Genomic DNA, 21,563 nt, shown 5'->3' with positions numbered 1-21,563 from the left:
TTTGATAGAGAGTTGATACTGAAACTAAAAGAGACGCTCTCTAACATAACATTGAATAACAGAAGGGATGAAGTCAAATGGAGATGCGCCCATTCTAAAAAGTTTTTCATCAAATCGCTTTATAATTTCCTACATAATGGAGTCAAGGTTAGGAGCTTTGCACCGTTATGAAAAATCTGCACCCAACTGAAAGTCAAAAATTTTGCTCGGTTATTTTTAAAACAAAAGATGCTTACGGTTGACACTTTACGAAAAAGGGATTGGCTTGGAGAGCAAGAATGTGCACTTTGCTTTCACAAGGGTGAAATTGACCATCTATTTGCTAATTGTGAAGTTACCAGACTTTTGCTGGAGTGTCTAATGCCTAATAGGAAGGAAATTCACACTTGTGATTCAACATTTACACTTTGGAAGATGAGTCGACTTAAGAGAGGTACGTTAAGGCTGGGGGAGCTGGTGACAATCGCCATTACCTGATGGGTTATCTGGCTCGATCAAAATAGGCAAAGTTTTCAGAAGAGAAACTCTCGCAGAGACAGATGTTAGCAGAAATCCATACTTCTAGAGACCTCTCGGATAAATACTGTGCAACATAACCCGGGGGTCCTCCGGGTATTTAATATTGTAACTATCTTCTACTCTTTTCTCTTTCTGAAGGATTTGTAAGCCTCTCTTTCTTCCTTTTTCTATCTTTTCTAGAGGCCTAATTGCCTCACTTTCTAGCCAGTTCACTATCTAAATGATGAAGCGGTACCATGCTTTCAATTTCTCAACAAAAAAAAAAAAGACTTGTGAATGGTAAAGAATTATTCTCTTCAACATATTTTGTAGCATGATCACCTTGTTACATAGTTATGTGAATAAGACTGGCGAATTCAGCAGTGTGGATTCGCCAAGAGGGTTGAGTCCGCCGGTGAATGTGAGAGCACAACGTGAAACAAGCAGCAAAATATTCAACTTTAAGCCTTGGGCTTTAATAGAACAAAATGTGTTACTGACCTGTCCAAAATTGTAATGAACATAGAGAAAACAGCTTAAAGAGAATACAGAAACCAACTGCTACAGTTGCTATTCCGTGCACTTCATAGAATCACAATAATAATTTACAATAAAAAAAAAAATGCTAATCTTAACACAGAAGAGAGACGACTTTGAATTGAAAGTGTCACACGGAAAAGACTCGAATATATTGATTCAACAGTTGTATGTATCAGCTCCATAGATTAGCAAAGCTACAAATGATCAGGCACGTAGAATCTAACAGCTCAACTTCTAGATCTGCAGGTCCAACACTGATGCACATATACATACACGCACAAATAAAGACATACAGAATGAATAAACATATATAAACTGAACTCTATGCTGTCGCAGTTGTCTGACAAGAATACACCGACACCCAAGAAGTAATACAAGAAGGGGAGGATATACTTACTACATATGTAGATATGGAGATCTCATATTACACAGTACATTGAAGGCTACATATATGCCCTGTTATGTTCCAACCTCAATCTGGATATTTGGATGTATATTGCTCAAGCCGCACTTTAGATTGTGGAGAGAAGAGAACTCTTTATCTCGCAATAATTGGTGTTTGTTCAAAGTCACTATTTTGACTGGCGTAGTTGTCTTCACTGAACAGGTAGTCGCTCCCCTCTCCAGGTAATATCTCCAGTTCCAAGCTCTCCTTCAGCTGCGCCACCACTTGTTCCATCGTTGGTCGTCGAGACGAGGCTTCTTCTGTGCACCGCATCGCAAGATCTATGACCTTAGAAACAGACTCAATGTTATAATTCCCTTGCAGCCTGGCATCAACAACATCATGAAAACCGCCCCTAGCGAGCATCTCGGACACTAGCCGAACTATGTGACCTCCCGGAGCATCTTCTCCTGGTGTATATGGGCGTTGACTCGTAATTATCTCCAATAGAACCACGCCAAAGCTATACACATCACTCTTATCACTAAATACGCCAGTAAACATGTACCTAAAACGTTATAGGAAGAGAACAACGTTAGTCGGCTGCAGGAATTGAGCTCCAGCAGGACTCTTATCTCTAACAGTGGTTAATGATCATCATTCCTCTTATTTTCAAGCAGCAGCTCTCTTTAGGCCAATGTTTAGTAACTACCATTAAACCCCCCCCCTTCTTTTCAATGCCTTGATGAGTTTAGGAGCGCTAGAATCGTTTGGCATTTAATCTGACTAAAAAACAGAAGGAAATTCGAGTGAAGTGGTTGGCTGAAACACGCGAAATGTTTACATAATATACTTAATAAAGTTTGACATATTTTTGCTTTTCTAGTTAACAACTACTCTTCCTTTTACAGGAAGAACCCTCCAGGGTTTTGCCAATTTACCAATTGCGATTAAGGAACCAAAGATAATAAAACATAACATGAAATTAACTAAAAGGAGAAAAAAGAGAAAGAGAGATGTACTCCGGATCAAGGTAGCCTATGGTACCAGCAACGCCCGTCACCGACGATTGCATCTCTGAACTAGCTGCGAACTCTCTGGCCAGGCCAAAATCAGATAACTTAGCCTCTAGATTTTCATCTAGAAGAATGTTGCTGCTTGTGACCCCTCTGTGGACTATCGGAAGCTTGCATCCAGCATGCAGATATTCCAGTCCTTCATCATGTCAAATCTCAGGGAAAGATAAGCCAATAAAAAGAAACAGATACATAGATATGCAGGTGGATTAAATTACACGGTCGACCAACCTTTTGCAACTTCAAGTGCAATTTGAAGCCGCACTCTCCAAGTCAATACGTTGACAATGCCCCTTTCACCTGTAAGAGTAAGGGGGATAAACAAAAAAAAAAAACAAGTAAAGAATTGCTTTCCAAAAGAAACATCGATATGAACGAGTATAAGTAGGAGCAATTCAAATAGCATACATCTACATGACAGTGAAGTAGATGTAGTTGATCAACTAATGCACTATTACTGAGTCACCGACCTCTTAGACGATCTTGAAGGCTTCCTTGGGCCATGTACTCATAGACGAGCGCAAGGCAATCTCTATCCATGCAATAACCGACTAGCGACACGAGGTTCCTATGATACACTTTCGATAAAATGTTAACCTGCATCGCAACATGCATCCATAACAGTGCAGCACAATGTTTCAGTGGAGTGTCATCGCCAAGGACTGCTAAAAGCTACATTAGTCATTACAAGAGTACTCTTTCAATCCTACGATGTGCAGCATTTTAGAAAGATCCACACAGGACCAAAATATAGATACACTGTCGGAATTTGGCTCTAATTGTAACATTCACAAGACTTGTAATATTCACAACTCGCACAACACGAAAGCCTTCTGATCTGATACCATATGAGCAACTGAGCTTCCTTGAGCTACGGATCATTTTAAATCTACTATCCGACCTTTCAAAATCTAAATTTTACTAAACCAACTTTTTTTCTTTTCTTTTCTTTTTTTTTTTGAGAAAAGATAGCGTGCTACCGCTTCATTCATTTAGGAAATGAATCAGGCAACATTTTAATTGATGTGATTTGAATCAGGCAACAACACTCTGACTTCGAAATTTAAGCTAGTTTCTTACTTCAATAAATTTATAGTTGCGAGAATTATAGAAAGTACACTAACTAAACCAGTAAAAATAAATGGCGCAGTTCATAGTTCATGCGAGTTTTGCATATTTTCGCCTTGTTTAAAAGCTTAAATTGCTAGAAAACGGCGTTGTAAACAGTTTGTATGCAACTTGTGGAAGATCCAAACAGGATACCTCGGCAAGAAAGTGCTTGAGCCCTTGCGAAGATCGTTGCGACCGCATTTTCACCGCGACCCGACTACGATCTTCTAACCGACCACAATACACAGACCCAAATCCTCCTCCACCAATTACATGTTTGAATTTGCCGGTCATAATTTTCAACTGTGAGTAAGTGAACTGCCGAACCTTAGTTTGCACCAAAAGGCCTTCATTATCTCCTTGTTGGCCACAAACGCCTAAAATACATGTAGTAGTAGTATATGTTTGAGGCTAAAAAACAATAGCTAGCATATTCAATAGTTGATCAATGAGCCAAAAAAAAAAAAAGGAAAAAAAAATACCTCCACGCCTTCGAAAAATTCTCCACATTATTAGTGCCCCAACAATCTCTGTAGAATAACCAAAGTATTCTTTTTTAGGGGGAAAAGATAAAAAAGGAAAGAGGTGATCCCAGAATGTGTTAAGAGATAGAATCACCACAACTTATATCCCTTGGGCTCTCTACAATTATTAGGAGGAGACTTGGAGATAGAGAGATGATGTTAAGGCCAATGCCGTGTTCAGTACTAAGTCTCCCAGCTTTTCTTTTTCTTTTTTCCTTTTTTTTAAAAAAAAAAAAATTTCTGTGTGAAAGCACTTGGCGTTTGTGTTAAGTTACAAGAAGAGGTGAAAGTTATACTAACACCCACTCACCTTTTGGACAAAATTTTGAGCATTCACTCTTTTGTTATTTAGCTTATATATATTTACAGTTGTTTATCCTACAATTTAGAATATGTTTTACAAATAATGAAATATAAAATATAATATTTTGTTATGATAATTAATTCTTATAGTAAAATTTTAAAAAAATAAAATTATAACGTAAACACCACGGAGTGGGTAATTGAGGTTTATCTGACTGGTTACGAACTTAACCAAAAACGCAACGCGGTGCGGAGACTAGGGTCATGGTCAACCCACACCGGGGTCAGGGTCAACCCTGCTTGTATAGAAAATTGAAGTTTCCCATTAGTTTCCGAGTCTCCGACCTGTTCATCTTATCCCTTTGGGCTTTGGTTAGCGAATGCAGTTTAGTTCGTGCACGCGATTTGAAACCGATTTTTCCTTTTTTTTTAAAAAAAATGTCAGGGAAAAGCTTGCTTTGCCGTTTGGGTTGGATTGGGGTCGCATTATTTGTCACATCTTTTCCGAATTTGTATTACATAATCTAATCGACAAGTTCCAAGCGAGGTGAGGTAATTGAAGAAGACCACTTCACTTGTTATCTCAATTTTTAATTTGAATGGTAAGAATTTAAGATTAGTGATGCCTATTTTACTTAACGGACAATATGCTAAGGGCATAATTCGAAAACTCAGGGACTACGTTTAAATTGTCATTTGACATTAGTTGCAAGTCGATTTAGAGTTTATAATCGAGATTTAAATTATTGACGATCAAATTGTTTTTAGTTTTACATAAACCACAGTTAGTGTGTGATTTAGTAACATAAATACACTTATCTGAGGAGAGATACATTAGAGAATGACCCTATGCAGCAAGGTAAGTTAAAGATTAAGTTGTAAAAAGAAAAAGACCACTTAAAACATGATAGCTCGGGATCATGAGTATACAGGAAACAGGACATGTTTACAATTCGGAAAATAACATACCATACCTATACTCTAAGCATGCTCAACAGGAAATCAAGTTCAAACATGTTATTCTCGTTTTTGAATACCTTACTTACGAAAAACTACACACAGAAGGAAGAATAGTGGGAAGGACAAAAAGGGTGAATTGATCTCATCGTGCCGCCGGACCACTTGCTGATACTTCCACCACATTTTCCACTTCGAAAGCACTGTTCTGGCTAACATCGCTAACTTCTGTATAGATGTTTTCGCTCCTCGAATATGGATTAATGCTTCCTGAGTAGAAGTTATGGCTCCTGCCGCTAGCTTCTTCCAATTCCAAGCTTTCTTTTAGCTGCATCACGACTTCCGGCATCAGCGGCCTCTGGCTCGAGGATTGCGCGGTGCACTTCAATGCCACGTCTGCAACCTTCCAGACCGAGTTTATATCATATTCTCCTCGCATTCTTGAATCTACAACACCCTCTATGTTCCCTCTAGCAAGCCTTTGGCGAACCCATTGGACTATGTGGACACCATCGGATCCGGGCAGAATGGGGGATTGGCCCGTTATGACCTCCAGGAGAACCACGCCGAAGCTGTATACATCGGTCTTCTCACTTGGATGGAATGTGTTATGATACCTGAAGATACATATAATAGGATGCTTTTGATCTTCATACAGAAGTAAAATGTGGATAATAGAAAACTCTTACAGAAAAGTTGAATACAGTAGCCGCACTATCTAGTCCTTGATGTTGAACCAGATTTCAATTTCGTCCTTGGATTTACAGTTATAACAACTAAGCCCCAAAATTTTAACTTGATATCGATGTTGTCCTCAGAGTTTCAGTTTGAAAATTTAGTCCTTCATGTTTGATTCCTATTTCAGCTTCATCCTAGACTTCCCAATTTTAACACACAACAAATTTCAGTGACTGAAGTGCTTCTGTTTACAATTTAGAATCGGAGGACAAAAATTGAAATCAAGTCAAACTACGGAGGTTACATTTGTAATCAATCCAGAATTTGACATACATGCTACCAATCTAAGTATTTCTTCAGAAAAAAAAAAAAAAAAAAGCTACAAATCTAAGTAAAAGCAGGAAAAAGAACAAATGAGGGATGTAAGGGACATACTCAGGATCTATGTATCCTGGGGTGCCGACCACTGCTGTGGGCGTGGATTCTGATGTGCTTGTATCATTGTTGAATGCCCGGGACAGCCCAAAATCAGCTATCTTAGCCTCTAGATTTGCGGTTAAGAGTATGTTATTGGTCTTGACATCTCTGTGAATTAGTGGAGGCTTGCATCCCTTGTGCAAATACTCCAGCCCTGCAGACCAATATATGTAAATAATGAGACAAGACTGTGACACGAAACTTAGGTAAAAATGTATGGAGGACCCGTCAACTTAATAATAGGCCGTTTTGAAATAGCCACCATAACCTTTTTTAAAAAAATTTATTTATTGACACCCCTTCAACAGTTCAACTTTCACTCATCTTTGATATATGTCTGCCAGGTGAATTGGAGACTCCATTAAACTTAACGGCTATTCTACTATATTCAACTGCTATGCTCACTTTTCAACTGCCAGGAAACGCCCTATAGTTGTCCATACATTTTTTATCTACTCTTCAAAATAAAAGAAAGACTATATGTTACTACAAAACCTTGAGCAGATTCAAGTGCAATTCGGAGCCGCTGTCCCCATGTCAAAGGTCTAGCTCCAGAAGTTCTACCTGTCAAAGATGATCAACAATAGCTCGTTGAATCAGCTTTATCGCAACCACAAAATATTTAACAAATTTAAAATTCACAAACCTCTCAGATGTTCTTGGAGGGTCCCTTCAGCCATGTACTCATAAACAAGTCCCAGGTAGTCTCCATCCTTACAGTAGCCAATCAGCGAAACCAGGTTCTTGTGATGAACCCTTGTTAAGTGCTGGGCCTGTAATAGAATTCAGAATGCTGTCAGGTGTGTATTAAGAAGCATCTGAGTTTGAGGAGAGTGTATACCAACAGTAATCTTGCGCCAACACAATAAATAAAGAGCGCCAACACAATAAATAAAGAAATCTCAAAATTCTTCAACTAAGTTACGCAGAGCAGAAGAGATGACGGTTAATATGCTCCATACTAAACCAAAATATAACTTTTCTGGAATAAATTAACAATAATAAGATGTAGAAGCAACCTAAATGGTTGCAGATTATAAACATCGCAGTCATTAGATAGGAAATCGATGAGGAAAACCATAGTAAACCTAAACCAAGGCCCGATAAGACAGCTGAACTCCAACCTGTGTAACCATACCAATATTTTTCATCTTGGTTCAATTAGGTTTCGTTTGCCATTGTTTTGGTTTCATGACATATTCAGTTCAGTTTGATCCTTTTTTGAACCAAAAACCTGAGCTAAGTTGATTGAAATTGATTACCTCACAAAGAAATTCTTTTACTCCCTGATGAGATGACTGAGAGCGCATCTTCACCGCAACTTGAGTACCATTCTCCAAGAAGCCATCATAGACCTTCCCGAATCCTCCTCTGCCTATTTCTCGCTCAAAGTAATTCGTTATTATCTCTAACTCCTTGTACATGAACTGCCTGTTCTCAAATTGCAACGAGTGGTCGTCATTATTGTTTTCCCTTCTGGAGTAATTTTCTTCATTCTGCGGCTTCACAGAGGTGCCTGTTGCTAAGCCTTCGAGAAAAGCATATCAACACGTAAGATGATCAATAATGGATGTACTACAGTTTCTAAGATCACTCAAATACCAATGTTTAGGAGAATGCACAAGAAAGGATTTTACATCAATAAAAGTTACCTCTTTGTTTCCTTATTCTGCACATTACTAGTATCACTGCCACCAGTAGCACTACCACGACTATTGGAACAATCACGATAACAGCCGTCGGTGTACTCTTCTTTGATTTTGTGAGCACACATGAATCACCGTTGTTACAAAGATTTAAATTATTTCCAACTCTAGCATTGAAAAGACCATAGAGTTAGTCGAGCGCAGTTAGTCTAAGTTTGAAAAGATGAAGGAGAAGAGCGAGAAATCTATAAAAAAAAGGAAACATCTTCGATAGATAGAAAAAAGAAACACAGTTTGACGAAACGCAATTTAAAAGGAGCAGTAAAACTAAAGAAAATTCAAACCTTAACGTAAGTGACCCATCTTGTGATTTTTTAAGTAGGCCTGCGGGAATTGATCCGTTTAGTTGGTTATATGTCAAATCTCTGCAAGAAGCCAGGAAAAATTAAATCTACAAACATATGTTACAGGCTTTCTAAATCACCAAAAAAAAACAAGAATGCTTACAGGAATACAAGTGACGGTAACTCCGATAAAGCATCAGGTATGGACCCTGTCAAATTGTTGTGCGACAAATCCCTGTAATAACGGGAATTGTCAATCAACTAATAATAAAGACTCTACAAGTTCATGTCAAATTGTTCTGCGACAAATTTTTTTTGCAGTAAGAAATAATTGGAGTAACAAAGATAGCAAAACTTACAGGTACTGAAGTGCTTTAAGACTGGCCAAAGAAGTTGCTATTTCTCCATTCAATCCGCTGGATTCTAGATTACTTCCAAGAAACAAAGAAAAAAAGAGAAGTTCAGTTAAGGGTGTCAAGAACAGTGTTGTATTGTCAATTTTATGAAAACATGGTTTTATCAGATAATTTGCGATTTTCTATTGAGGAAACTTACAGAGTTGTTATCCGTGGAGGACTGGAGATGGCGTAACTACAATTCAACCCATCCCATGCAAAAGATTTTGGAGCACACGGATCGCCCATCCAGTTTCTCTTAACTTGATACATTTGCTTGACCGCCGTGATAGCAGCAACTGATGAAAGATTATGGAAAAAAAAAAAAAAATTATGTTTTAGATTCTACTCAAATGCTTTCTTCCCCAAGTCCTACCAGCTCTTGTTTCCCTCTCTACCTTACTAGAATGTATATATATTATCTAATCAACCCTACATCAGTTGTTCTTTCCAAACTTCGACAATTCGCTAAGGGCCTATTTGGCTTTAAACTGTACGATACAGTGTTGTCCGAGTAGTGTTATTAGAAAGAGAGAAATGCTAAGTCTACGACCCAAAAGGAATGCATATTAGTATATTTTCAGTAACTTCTTTGCGCTTCTGCTTACTTTTGCTTTCGCTGCACTGGTGAGATAACAGTATTTTCATAGTTGATAAATTGAGTATACTGCATTACCGTCGGCGGCGTCGGTGGCGAGGTCGGCGACGCGCATGGCGTAGAAGACCTCGAGGGCGTTGAGGAGCGGGGGGAGGGTGGAATTGGCGGTGGCGTTGATGGAGACGTTGTACCGGCGGTAGCCGGCGGTGGGGTTGGTGCCGTAGACGGCGTCGGAGTAGAGGTACTCGGGGGTGAAGGGCAGGCCGTACCAGAGCTTGCCGTTGAGGAAGATGTTGAACTGCCGGGCGGCGTTGGCGGGCAGGAGCTGCAGCTCGGAGAAGTGCAGGACGGCGAAGAACTGCGGGGGGGCGGCGGCGGCGGCGTTGGGGGAGGTGGCGCCGGCGTCGGCGGAGTCCCAGTAGAGCTCCAGGGCGGAGGAGTTGACGGGCACGGCGGCCGTCTGCAGCACGGCCGAGGGCGCCTCGAAGTGGTCGTCCGCGATGTTCTGCACCGTCGAGTTCGTCGACAGCTCCGTCCAGAACGGCGCGTTGCTCCACGGGATCCATATCCGGTCGTGCGCGTCGTCCGGGTACCTGCTCCCAGTTCGCATTTATTCTTTTTTTTTAATATAAGCAGATATTTGTAACTTTACTTGATCTGTGATTTAGCTCGAAAATTTTGTAAATTCGTTTCAGGTGCAAGTCTAGTCCAAACTGACCACATCAAACAGATTGGATTGAGCAGACCAGAGCAAATTTGCTTGCACTGCTCGTTTGTGGATTCTCAAATTCTTATAGATGGACGCGAAATCACACTCACAAGTCACAACTACAGTATCCGAACAAATTAACGCGCCAAACATGTGACCAAACACGCAAAAATAAGCTTGCCCGTGCTAGACCATAGTGGGTAAACTAGCCTCTACTCCTTGAAAAGTATATATATGTTTTCACTCAAATAAAAACAATTTCAGTTAAAATACATGAGAAAATGATCCAAAGTGAAAAGTTTAAGGATTTTTTTTCATTTTTCCACCAATTCAGCATGCCGAATTCAAATTTTGCAAGTTTTAGTTCATGTGAGAATGCAATCTAGCTTACTCAATTACGATTTAAAGTTCTAATAAGTTTGAAGGAGTTTTTCAGAAATCAAAACTCACAATTTCTAATTTCATAACTGCTTGCAAATTAATTAAAGCAAGCTTCAGTTCATGTAAAAGCATGAAATGCCCTACCAACCTGAACGCCACATCATTCGTTGGCCCCACGTTGAGTCGCCGGAACAAAACCAGAGATTGTGTAGCATTAACGGCCGGATAAAGAATGTTCTTAAGAGGCCTGAGATCGAGCACGGATATAAAAGGAATCCCACCCCCGGTATTCACCAAACACACCTGCATAAACTCGTCCGGCGCGACCGTGATCACTTCAATCAACGTCCCCGAACCCGGATCGGAGATATTCACTGTTTTCCAAAAATTAACCCCGAGATAGAGGTCGAATATCGGGAGCTTATTCAGCCCATCGTAGTTCCCGTACATGAACCCTGCCCTGATTAGATACTTCAATCCGACTACTAGTGATCTCAAGGTGTAGCAATTTCGGGTTCCTGTCGGGTAACTTCGTAAGTTCCAATAACGTCGGGAGAGCCCGGGCGTAAGGTATTCTGCGGATATGTTGTGGTTCACTCCAGTGTCAGTGAATCCGAAGTCGGAGGTATATGGTATTGTGGTGGTGGAGTCTGCATAGCTAGAGTTTTCGGGAACACCGCAATCGATACTGATGAAACCTGCAAATCAACACTTTGTGAGGTTTTTTAAAATTTAAAAATGGTTAAGTTAAATTACGCATTAAGCCACATGCAACTGCAAGCTTTTTAAATCCTCTGCATTTGCACTTCTCATTGCATAAATTGTTAAAAAGATATAAGCCCTGATAAGTTGTTACGAGATTTTTGCATATATTTCTTCAAAATGAGAGTGTTTGAGTTTAAGACCCCTAAATCCAGCAACATCTTCGCTAGCTGCTTCAAGTTTAACATAAAAATATAGTTTTTCGTTGTAAGCAATTATTCCATGCTTGTTTCTAAAAAAAATAAAAATACAAATAAAAAAATAAAACTACCATCCATGTCTAATTAGATAGACTCATATTTTTCGTATTAGAATATGTGTATTACTATCAAAAAAGCACAAGAAAACTCACTATGGACTCAACTAGCCAAATATCCTAAAAAATGCAGTAATGACCTCCGAAACTCTTGATCAATCAGCGATTAAGCTCACTTAACTTACTTCGACAACCACAATAAAGTATAGCAATTTGTGCAAAAACAGAAATGTATCTAATACACCACATTATTATGATCTAGTTAACTTAAAAAATGCATATGAAAACTTTAAAATGAAAACGAGAGAGTAAGAATCTGAGCATTGTATACATAAAGCCAAATACCTAGAGAATCAAACTGGCCTCGAACGCGAACTGTGAAGCTCGAAAAGCTCAGGAAAACAAAACACCACAAGAACACCGCCATCGGTGTCGAAGTGACAAAGTGTTCCTTCAATCAGACAAGTTAATATAAACATTCAATCCCTCTTAACGTTCTCCTCACTCTGAGAATAGCTACGATGACAACTCATGATAATATATAATACTCACGCTACATCGCAAATTATATATGCGGCTTCACTAATCCACCTCTCATTCCCGCTTACGTCATCACCTCCATCACCATGCACCGAGGATGCCACGTCGGCGTCACCAACCAATCGTACTCCCGCGAACGGCATTTCGCCATGCTGGCCAATTGGAGATCGACACGTGGATAATCTTCCAGGGGCCGGTGTTTACTGTTGTGTTGGGGAGAGGCGCTTCTTAGGAGGTGGAATAGTGCCAGCTCGGTCTCTGAGTTAAATAATTCGGTCAACGGGTGTAGGGAGATATCATCACATGGGGAGTAAGAGTTGACTCTGACTTTTGGTACATCTTATCGAGGTTCTATGACTTTTTAATTCCACAAGATCGCTTGTTGACCCGCTAATTACTATAGAAAAAGAAAACTATCTTAGCTGTTAATCAGTGTCGTTACTAAGTGATCATGCTACGAAAACTATTAGCGCATAAAATGAAATACAGTGAATAAGTGAGATTTGTAAATTCGACGTTTCTTTTAATCATCACGTCTAAAAATAAAATATATATAAATAAATGCTCACTAATATTGTGCAAGATTGTCCATGTATCAACCAACTTACATGATTGGTTCAAACTATGAGATAGAGAATGCCAGGGAAGAGTAGAAGATTAAGAATTCGGGATGGAAGGGACATACTTTTTTGTCCTTAATTATAAAGGACAATCAACACTCCCACGGATTAAATTAATTTGAAACTTATATATACTATATGTAAATCGTATAAGATCCAAAGGATTACATATAGTTAGTACACTTCGACTTACTTAGAAGTATTTTACAATCTAATCTGTTTCTAGTGAAGAGTTAAGGATGTTTGATATAGAGTACAATTGGTACATAGGAACAAACTTGAATTAAGGCGAAAAGATTGAAACAACTGGCTACAAGTCTACACTAAATTTCAGGAATAATGGGGCCAAAGTTAGGCGCACAACTTCTGATTTATATGTTTTTCAAAACAAGAGATATCGGGACTAGATTAGGATTGGAGTGACGCTAGCTGTAGATGCACCATATAATCCGAGTCTGAAAAGCTGAAATACTAATTAATTACTATCATGTGAAGGTTTAGTCTGGTTGATTCAGATTATTGCAAAGATTGATATATAGAAAACTCTTGTAAGTGCGCAATATCGTTGTTTATCAAATATGTAAGATTGATCTCAAATGTAAGTCCTGCTTTAGCTTTATCTTTTAGATGGACGATAATATCATCAGTGTGCAAAATTTTCTGCACACTATCGATGCACAAAATCTATCAATGCACAAAATCTGCATCTAGTTGAAATACATTATAAAAAACTTAGAGGGTTGGGACCTAACTAAAGTACTCTTGATTAATCACTTTTTATTTTAGAATCACACGGCGGATGCAGTATAAGCTACAGCCTTACTAAGTAATTAAGGATCTACATAGAATTTTTTTTTAAAAAAAAACAGTGATAGCTAGTATAGCTAAAGCTCAAATGATTAGGCACACAAGAATAAGATAATTCATATATCATACATGCAAGTAGCCAAGTGGATGGGTGATGCATTAAAGACTCCTAAGTCAATGATGGAACAAGGATTAGACGCGTTATAGCCCATCATGAAATGCGGCTGAGGTATCCCAAAAATCCATCAAAATTCTTCTTTCGTACTCGACCGGAACTAAACCTATATTCAAGAAAGCATGTACTATCATTTAAAAATTGGTACGGTTAAATTAAGAAAGGAACAGCCATATACAAAAAAAAAAACATGTTCTATCATTTACCGATATAATTAATGTTTTTAGTCAATCACAATGTATTTATGAAATTTATCCATTTCATCGTGATTTTTAAAAATTTTTGTATTTTTATTTTAAAAGAAGAGATATGATTGATTTTTTATAAATAATATGGTGTGACTGTCACATAAGAAACTTTCTCCTTAAACAAATGCGAGAGATGAAATTATGAAATTTAATTTACACTCCTAACTGGATTAAGGAAAGAAACTATGCGCTCACATCCGGGTTTAGCACAAATACAACATACTAGAGGCAAATCCATGCGATTTTTCAGTTAAGCATAGTTTTCATATAATAATATCTTACAGAAATTTGAAATGGCATATTAAATACGGCAATATCAGTACTAGTGATATGACATTTGAGGTCAGTTTGAAAGGGTCTGGATTGCGAGAACTGGGTGGGTAAAACTTAAATCATTTTTTGGGAATAATATAATGAGACAAGGTTTATCTAATTCATCTAACCTCAAAAAAACAAAAAAACAAAAACAAAAACAAAAACAAAAACTGTACTAACCCAATTTGAAATCGAACTGGATGATTCGTTTTTTTTTTCTTCAAACCAGTTTAGTTTTGATTGAGTTGATAATTATGAAAAAAGAATATTTCAGTTCGGATCGAAAACAATTCTAATTTTAGTTTCATAAAGAAGGGCCAAAAAAACTGGTCATGTAAACTGCATTGTGAGAGGCAGTATAATCTTTGGACATTGTAAAATAAACGAGACGGTTTAGGCCCAAAAAAGCCCAACTTCTATCGTGAGCCTGGTATTAGCCAGGATTTCGGGCCGGGCCGGGCCGTGTCAAATCCAGCTCCTGCCTGGCCCTTTTTTTTTTGTGGCTGCTGTTGCTGGTGTTGTTGTTGAAATCATTACCTATATAGCCCCATAATCAAACCCACTCTAAACAAACTAATATTAGTATCCAAAAATGACATAAATGACAAAAGAGGTTGGTTCGGAAATCAACAGTGTGTGATGTGCGGCAACGATGTAAAGACTGTTGATCATATGCTTGTCTGATGAATATTCAGTAGATTTTTAATGTTCAACATCTTACAAGATAGGCATATCTCAGGGCATGAGATAGAGGTCACAGGTGTCTGGAAACTTCTGATGGGGATCACCGCTAAGGGGCAACAATAAAGGATCTAATTAGGGTCGCAAATGAATGATCTAATGGAAAAAAATGACATAATTTATAGGAACCAATCATCTGACCCTTTTTGATTATTAGACGAATCTGGAACGTGAGCAGAAAATGGACTGAATTTTACAGCTCTTAAGGACTTGATTTTTAGTGAGGAGTAGAATTAGTAATTTTTCTATGATTTTTTTTTGCTTTTATTTGTCTTTTTTGTTTTGATTGCCTTCAATGGGAAAGAAATGACATAAAGTTTGTTATAAAACAACTAGTACTAATGAACTCAACTTGTATCAAAGCCAATTCTAATCAATCTGAATTCAACTTTAAACTTCAACAGATTCATATTTAATTCAGTCAAGTTTAAAATGCAGAGAGTGAAATAATTCAAATAAGAAAAAGGGATAATTGAGAAAAAAAAAAAGAAAAAAAAAAGGGACAAACGAAAAAAAAAACAAAGGCCCCATTTCAAAATTGCATATAGTTCAGGGTCTTCCATGCTTTATTTATTTATTTTTTTAACCCCGAAGAGAAACGACCTGATCTCACCACCCCCGACAGAGTCTCGTAGCCTTCCAGAGTTTAATCTCCAATCATCATCACTATTGATTCATCTCTGTTGCGACGATTACAGTGTGAGCTTCTTCGGATCTAACCCTAGTTATCCTCTCTCGTTCCCAAATTCTACGGGATATTCCGATCTCTAGGGGAGTAGTAGTTCGCATCCGCGTCGCTTCCGATTCGAAGAGCCGAGGGGCGAGATCTCATCCCCGATCGCTCCATCAATGGATTTCATGAAGGTTTTCAACGAAGCTGTTCGTGATATGTGAGTATTTTGATTTCGATGTGACTACATTTCGCTCTCGATCGACTCAGATCTATGAGATCCGTGATCGTTTTTGTTTTCAGAAAGAGAGAGGTCAATCTTAGAGTGCTCAAGGTCCCGGAGATCGAACAGAAGGTTAGTGTTCTTACTTTTTCATAACTAGATCTTACTTTTTGTGTTGTGTTGTTATTATTGTTATTGTTGTTCATATTTCTCATTTTTAATCTGTTTTTGGAAGATCTGGAGCATCAGATCCCATCATGGTGGCTATGAAGAGCAAATTTGCTGAGAACTTTCGATTCATGAGTTTGATCATTTAATTTGATTCGATGCGAGAAACGAAAAAACATTGTTTATTATGGCATAAAATGTTGTGGAAATAGTGGCTTCAGATTTGGCTAATTAGCTGTGGTAGGGGGGGTTCAAATTGATCTATCGGTACATTTGAACTGTGAGATCCGCTTTCTCATCTAGATGCTTTTTGTGTAGGAAGAACATTCCCCACGATGCCCAGCAGAAATTGAGTGCAATTAAAAACATATGTATTTTTCTAGTTGTATGTAAACCGTGTTTTATTGTAAAACTAGTTGTAACATGTAACTACTAACTAGGTGTAACATGTAAGTATGATGTTGTAGCATATTGATTACTCATTTTCAGCTGCCTTAATGGAGTCATTGCTAGATAAAGTTTTGCTTAATCCTCACAGGTTTATGTTTGATTTAATTTTAGACTCTTATGAGATAATCCTGATTTCACTTAATATTCTTTGTTTCTAATTGACACTTGGTCACTCCGAGGTTGATTTTCCTGTCATCTCATTACGAGTTGCCATTTAAATATAGTTAAAATTGAGTACATGACAATCTATTGGGTCATGAAATTACTGTAATTAAGGAGGATCCATGATGTTAAGCAATCAAATCTTTATCTAAACTGTTTCTATGAGCCATTGGCTGTCTCGTGCTCAACTTTAGCAAAATTTAGCTACAAGGCAACAACTCTTAATGGGAAATTGGAACATGAATTTGGGGATGGTTAAGTGTTACAATACGAACAACTGGATGATAAATTTGAATCACTTGATACGTGTATGAAGTTTTGCACTCTTTTTTTTTTTTCTGGTGATTATTTAATTGCTCGCCTTATACTAATCAACAATATGGAATTCAGGTTCTCGATGCGACAAATGATGAGCCTTGGGGTCCCCATGGATCTGCTTTATCAGAGCTTGCTCAGGCCACCAAAAAATTGTAAGCTTAACCTCTATATGTTACAAGCTTGTCTGTGGCAAATGATATGCTATAATTAATGCCCTTTAACTGTCTTTACTTTATTTGAATGCAGCACTGAGTGCCAAATGGTAATGAATGTCCTCTGGACAAGACTAACTGATACTGGTCCAAATTGGCGTCATGTCTACAAGGTGATAAACGAGCTGTTTTTTATGCTGCTTTTCTAATCGTTCTGTCCAAACTTCAGACCTTTCAAGGCTCAACATTTGTCATCTTTATGATAATTCATTTTTCCCCAGGCGTTGACTGTCGTTGAGTATTTGATAGCAAATGGATCTGAGCGTGCAGTTGATGACATTCTTGAGCATGGTTCTGAAATTTCAGTATGCTTTCTTTTGTCTTATATGAAAAATTTTCTTTTATCTTATCAGATGAGATTTGTGTGCTGATAAACATTCTTCTTTTTTTTTGTGTGTGTGTATGTTAAGGTACTCTCAAAATTTGAGTATGTTGAACCTAATGGAAAAGATGTCGGAATTAATGTAAGGAAGAAGGTTGAAACAATTATGAATATTGTGAATGACAAGGAAAAAATTAAAGCAGCCAGAGAGAAAGCTGCTGCAACCCGTGACAAGTAAGACCCTTTTGTTATAATTCTTTATGATGGCTGTCTCCTTTTTTGTTAAAAATCCTTTCTGTTTTGTTGTATTTCTGAATGAAAAGTGATACCAATTCTTTAACGTTGTAATTACACTGCACTCAGGTTCTTTGGACTATCCTCAACCGGAATCACATATAAATCAAGTTCAGCCTCATATGGAAGCAGCAGCAGCAGCTATAGTTCTAGCGACCGTTATGGAAGCTTAAGTGGGTCAAGAGAAGCTGACTCCTTCAAAGACAATTACACAACCGTAGAGCAGGGTGCTAAGGAAACCAAGTCAACTCGTAGAAGTAAAGACAGTCAGAAGTCAAATGAAAGTATCTCTAATGAAACTGGAGGTACTAAGATAAAGAAGGGAGTGACACTCCGCGGCAGGTAACCTTGATTTGTATGGCTACCATGTTACTGTGTGGTAAAGACATCTTTTTGAGAAATTAAGAAAAGATTAGGGTAAACTATAAATCGTTTTTATGTCCATGACTACATTTTAGAATTTCTTTGAGATGAAATTATGTCAGCCAAAAATAAGTGGGAAACTTTGCCACCTCTGAGATAAGCATGCCAACTTGGTGGAATGACAGTATGATTGATGTCAGATGAAAAAGGTTCTTCTCTGCATAAGTCTCAAAATGTTGATGTGGATCTTAGACCTGGATTATTAGTTATTCCTGCCATGATGTTGAAATGTTGAAACAATGCCTGAGTAACTTTATTTGCATCTTTTGTGCTTTAAACGAAATAAAGTTAATTTTCTTTATGATACTAATGCTATTTTTGTGCGTCTCTAAATGATAGTGATGAAGTTCCTTTACCATCCAATTCCTCAAAGCCGTTGAATAAGCCAGGTCTTGGTCCGCCTAAAATCCCAAGTGCCAAGCCTGCTTCTGATGAAGATGATTTTGATGACTTTGATCCGCGCGGATCATCTACAGCTGGTGAGCGCTTTTCAGTTATGAACTGGTGCTTGGTCGGTCAAGTAATATGCTGGACATTATTACAATTTCAAGTTAAACAACTTGCCATGTATCTGTGTAAAACCAACAAAAAAGAAGATAGGTTAAAAAAAGAGTGTGAATTACCTGTTTTCGGTTCGTTTGCATTAGTGAAGTGGCATAACAATACTGTTTAATGCTTAGATGGAATGTGATCTTTCTGGGACCTAACATCCATACAATAAATTGGTTGTGATATTTTTAACTAAATAACTTGAGATCTTACTGACGGTAAACATTTAGCAGCTTACAAATCTTAAGAAGAACAGGCTTGTTATGGTATATAATCAAAACTTGCATCATTATATTTGGTATATCACTATCTGTTTCTCTAAACTGCCTTTCCTTTACCTATAAGTTGCTCAGCTACAAGGAGCTCATTTTTTGTTTAAATTAGTCATCCTAAGGTATTATTTTGGTGCATTATTCCTTTAATTTCACTACTGGGAAAATCAGGATCAACTCATTGTCTTAAACTTTCATATGCATAATTTAATGATATTCTATTACTTGCTAGAAAAAACTGTAATGATATTTTACCAACCTATAGTAAACTGTATCTTTATTTGTTGTAACGACCCGACCCGCTAGCAATAATAATCCGTTGGACCCAAACCACTAGTCCAAAATGCTTAACCCAGTTATCATGTTTAGCCTAATCAAACTTATATACCACCACATCTAGTCATAACTATTCGATGTGGGATTATTGGGGTGTCACATTTGTATTACGAGTTTGACTGATTTTGTGATAAGCTTCTGATCAGTATCTTATCTACATAGGATCAGCTAATACAAGCTCTAATCAGGTGGATCTCTTTGGACCAAGCTTGATGGATGACTTCATTGATGTACCTATTTCCACTGCAACGGAAATAAACAGTTCTGCTTCTGCACCTGAGGCTGATCTATTTGCTGATGCAACCTTCCAATCAGCTGCAGCACATACAGAAGCATCTGCAGATTCTAATGCTCAGGTAAGGCTAGAACTATCATAAGTTTCAGGGAAAAAAAAGAAAAAAAAATTGGGGACTAAATCGTGATTCATCAAAAGTTCAGAGATCACATGTAAATCCAATTGATATTCTTGCATGACCGGAAAACTAAACCAAGTCCATGAGAGGAGTGAGAAAACTAAGAACCAAATATGTTTCATACCTATACTATGGTGATACTGAAAAATGAATAAATTGGATGTGAAAAGTGAAACAACCAAATAAATTTTCTTCAACATTTTTTTTTTGCTGTTTAATGTCAGTGTTTCTATAGAACTGTAATAAGTTCCCCTAATTGTTTTTGCTAACATTGCGTATCTCTACCAAAATGACATTGCAGAGCCATGTTGATCTCTTTGCTGGTCAGCCTTCCTTTCCCGCTGCATTTCCTTCAAAGACAGAATTCAGCGCTGCACCGAACTCAAACTTATCCTTTGAGACAAAGACTTCCATTTCTGAACCCGCAAATACCGAAACTTTTGATCCCTTTGCGGCAATCCCATTGAACAGTTTTGAGGGATCTGACCCATTTGGTGCCTTCGCTTCCTCAACAGTATCAACTACCACAGAGCCTTTACATAGTTCCGCACCAAGTCTCAGCGATTTGAACCAAACACCTTTAGCACCATCCACTTTTGATCCCTTTACTTCAAGCACTGAAACAGCAAGTAGCAAGTTGGATCAGACTTCGTCAGCAGCATCTAAATCAACTGCAAAGAAGGATACTTTCCAGGTCAAGTCTGGGATATGGGCTGACTCTTTGAGTCGTGGGCTGATTGATCTGAATATAACTGCTCGTGAGTCTCTAGTCGCTCAGTACTATCATAAGTTCTTTATACTCGAAGGCTTATTCTTCTTTCCTGGTTTTAGTTTTAGGATACGATTTATGATTGAATTGATTAATTTTGTCGGGTTCCTTTTTTGTCTTTTATTTTGAGATGCAGCCAAGAAGGTAGACCTCACAGATATAGGGATAGTAGGAGGGCTAAGTGATGGATCAGATGAGAAGGAAAAAGGGCTTCCTGCTTCTGCATTCATGGGGAGAGCCATGGGCACGGGAACCGGATGGGGCATGTCTGGCATTTCATCTTCAACGGTGACTGGTGGGAGTGAGAAATTGTCGACCCTCGGCAAACAGCAGTTTGGAAATTTCAAATGAGATTTATTGATGGTTTATCTTCATTTTTATTCTTTATTCACCGTTCAACACTTTATTCCTGGCTGCTTATATTGATTCTGTATGTTATACGTATAACGCAGTTTTTTCATTTTCTCGTTCAACCTATCAATATTCGTTCTGTTATGTGTATGACTCCTGAGATCTCATGTCAATCTTTTGTTGGTGTAATGGCTATTGAACGTTTCTTCATAAAATGTTAAAACCCTTCTATTAGCAGTTTCAACAGATGTTTGCTGTTGTCTCGTGATCATCCATGCGGTTTTTGTACAAATCTTTTCCTGATCTTTACATGGAACATGGCTTTAATGATAGAACAAACGACGTGTTTCTGCATTTGATACGGAATGTGGCATCTTTTGACCCACAGTCTCTCACACGCATATGTGGTTGGGTTCGAGTACCCAGCAGAAATTAAGTTACATGGGGAGCCTCCACACAAAGACAAGGTCAGAAGGCCTAATCCGCTGGTTTATCACATACAATGCACACATTTGGTTTATTCGGTTAGACTGTTACGGAGGGTCC

At 38.1% G+C, this 21,563-nt stretch overlaps 3 protein-coding genes across 5 annotated transcripts; 1 reads left to right on the top strand and 2 right to left on the bottom strand.

Moving 5' to 3' along the window:
• Nucleotides 1,157-4,313, bottom strand: LOC109717489 (receptor-like protein kinase At3g21340). The gene is made up of 6 exons (XM_020243305.1): nt 4,092-4,313; nt 3,763-3,986; nt 2,970-3,096; nt 2,731-2,799; nt 2,446-2,638; nt 1,157-1,991 (listed from the first exon to the last, which is right to left on the bottom strand). Exons 1-6 carry the CDS (start codon nt 4,117-4,119, stop codon nt 1,577-1,579), a joined length of 1,056 nt encoding a protein of 351 aa, XP_020098894.1. The 5' UTR covers nt 4,120-4,313; the 3' UTR covers nt 1,157-1,576.
• On the bottom strand, nt 5,308-12,081 carry LOC109717487 (putative leucine-rich repeat receptor-like serine/threonine-protein kinase At2g19230). Of its 2 annotated transcripts, XM_020243303.1 has the most exons (13): nt 11,985-12,081; nt 10,770-11,319; nt 9,610-10,124; nt 9,094-9,232; nt 8,898-8,969; nt 8,702-8,773; nt 8,539-8,619; nt 8,201-8,361; nt 7,811-8,076; nt 7,195-7,321; nt 7,044-7,112; nt 6,507-6,702; nt 5,308-6,010 (listed from the first exon to the last, which is right to left on the bottom strand). In XM_020243303.1, the coding sequence occupies exons 1-13, from the start codon at nt 12,064-12,066 to the stop codon at nt 5,539-5,541; spliced, it is 2,802 nt and encodes a 933-aa protein (XP_020098892.1). In that variant the 5' UTR covers nt 12,067-12,081; the 3' UTR covers nt 5,308-5,538. The 2 variants fall into 2 exon arrangements, with proteins under 2 accessions (XP_020098892.1, XP_020098893.1); XM_020243304.1 differs by lacking the exons at nt 10,770-11,319; nt 11,985-12,081 and adding an exon at nt 10,250-10,269.
• LOC109717307 (clathrin interactor EPSIN 1) lies at nt 15,671-21,261 on the top strand. Of its 2 annotated transcripts, none has more exons than XM_020243031.1 (11): nt 15,671-15,975; nt 16,059-16,110; nt 17,149-17,228; nt 17,323-17,401; nt 17,510-17,593; nt 17,699-17,844; nt 17,974-18,246; nt 18,667-18,806; nt 19,653-19,840; nt 20,199-20,655; nt 20,803-21,261. In XM_020243031.1, exons 1-11 carry the CDS (start codon nt 15,935-15,937, stop codon nt 21,015-21,017), a joined length of 1,755 nt encoding a protein of 584 aa, XP_020098620.1. In that variant the 5' UTR covers nt 15,671-15,934; the 3' UTR covers nt 21,018-21,261. The 2 variants fall into 2 exon arrangements, with proteins under 2 accessions (XP_020098620.1, XP_020098619.1); XM_020243030.1 differs by having other exon boundaries at nt 15,672-15,975; nt 19,647-19,840.

This window comes from Ananas comosus, linkage group 11 (assembly GCF_001540865.1).
Source record: "Ananas comosus cultivar F153 linkage group 11, ASM154086v1, whole genome shotgun sequence".
Classification (NCBI taxonomy): domain Eukaryota; kingdom Viridiplantae; phylum Streptophyta; class Magnoliopsida; order Poales; family Bromeliaceae; genus Ananas; species Ananas comosus.
The sequence above is the reverse complement of the archived record's forward strand: the minus strand, read 5'-3'. Positions and strand labels throughout refer to the sequence as shown.

Excerpts from the sequence above, each read along its gene's own strand:
- LOC109717307 (XM_020243030.1), top strand. The coding sequence starts at position 15,935 with ATGGATTTCATGAAGGTTTTCAACGAAGCTGTTCGTGATAT. Across the intron at positions 16,111-17,148 it reads TCCCGGAGATCGAACAGAAG|GTTCTCGATGCGACAAATGA; the intron begins GTTAGTGTTCTT and ends TATGGAATTCAG. Across the intron at positions 18,247-18,666 it reads GGAGTGACACTCCGCGGCAG|TGATGAAGTTCCTTTACCAT; the intron begins GTAACCTTGATT and ends TCTAAATGATAG.
- LOC109717487 (XM_020243303.1), bottom strand. The coding sequence starts at position 12,066 with ATGGCGGTGTTCTTGTGGTGTTTTGTTTTCCTGAGCTTTTCGAGCTTC. Across the intron at positions 9,233-9,609 it reads CGCCACCGACGCCGCCGACG|TTGCTGCTATCACGGCGGTC; the intron begins GTAATGCAGTAT and ends ATCTTTCATCAG. Across the intron at positions 8,774-8,897 it reads CTTAAAGCACTTCAGTACCT|GGATTTGTCGCACAACAATT; the intron begins GTAAGTTTTGCT and ends CCGTTATTACAG.
- LOC109717489 (XM_020243305.1), bottom strand. The coding sequence starts at position 4,119 with ATGTGGAGAATTTTTCGAAGGCGTGGAG. Across the intron at positions 3,987-4,091 it reads AATTTTTCGAAGGCGTGGAG|GCGTTTGTGGCCAACAAGGA; the intron begins GTATTTTTTTTT and ends CATGTATTTTAG. Across the intron at positions 1,992-2,445 it reads ATAGGCTACCTTGATCCGGA|GTACATGTTTACTGGCGTAT; the intron begins GTACATCTCTCT and ends ATAACGTTTTAG.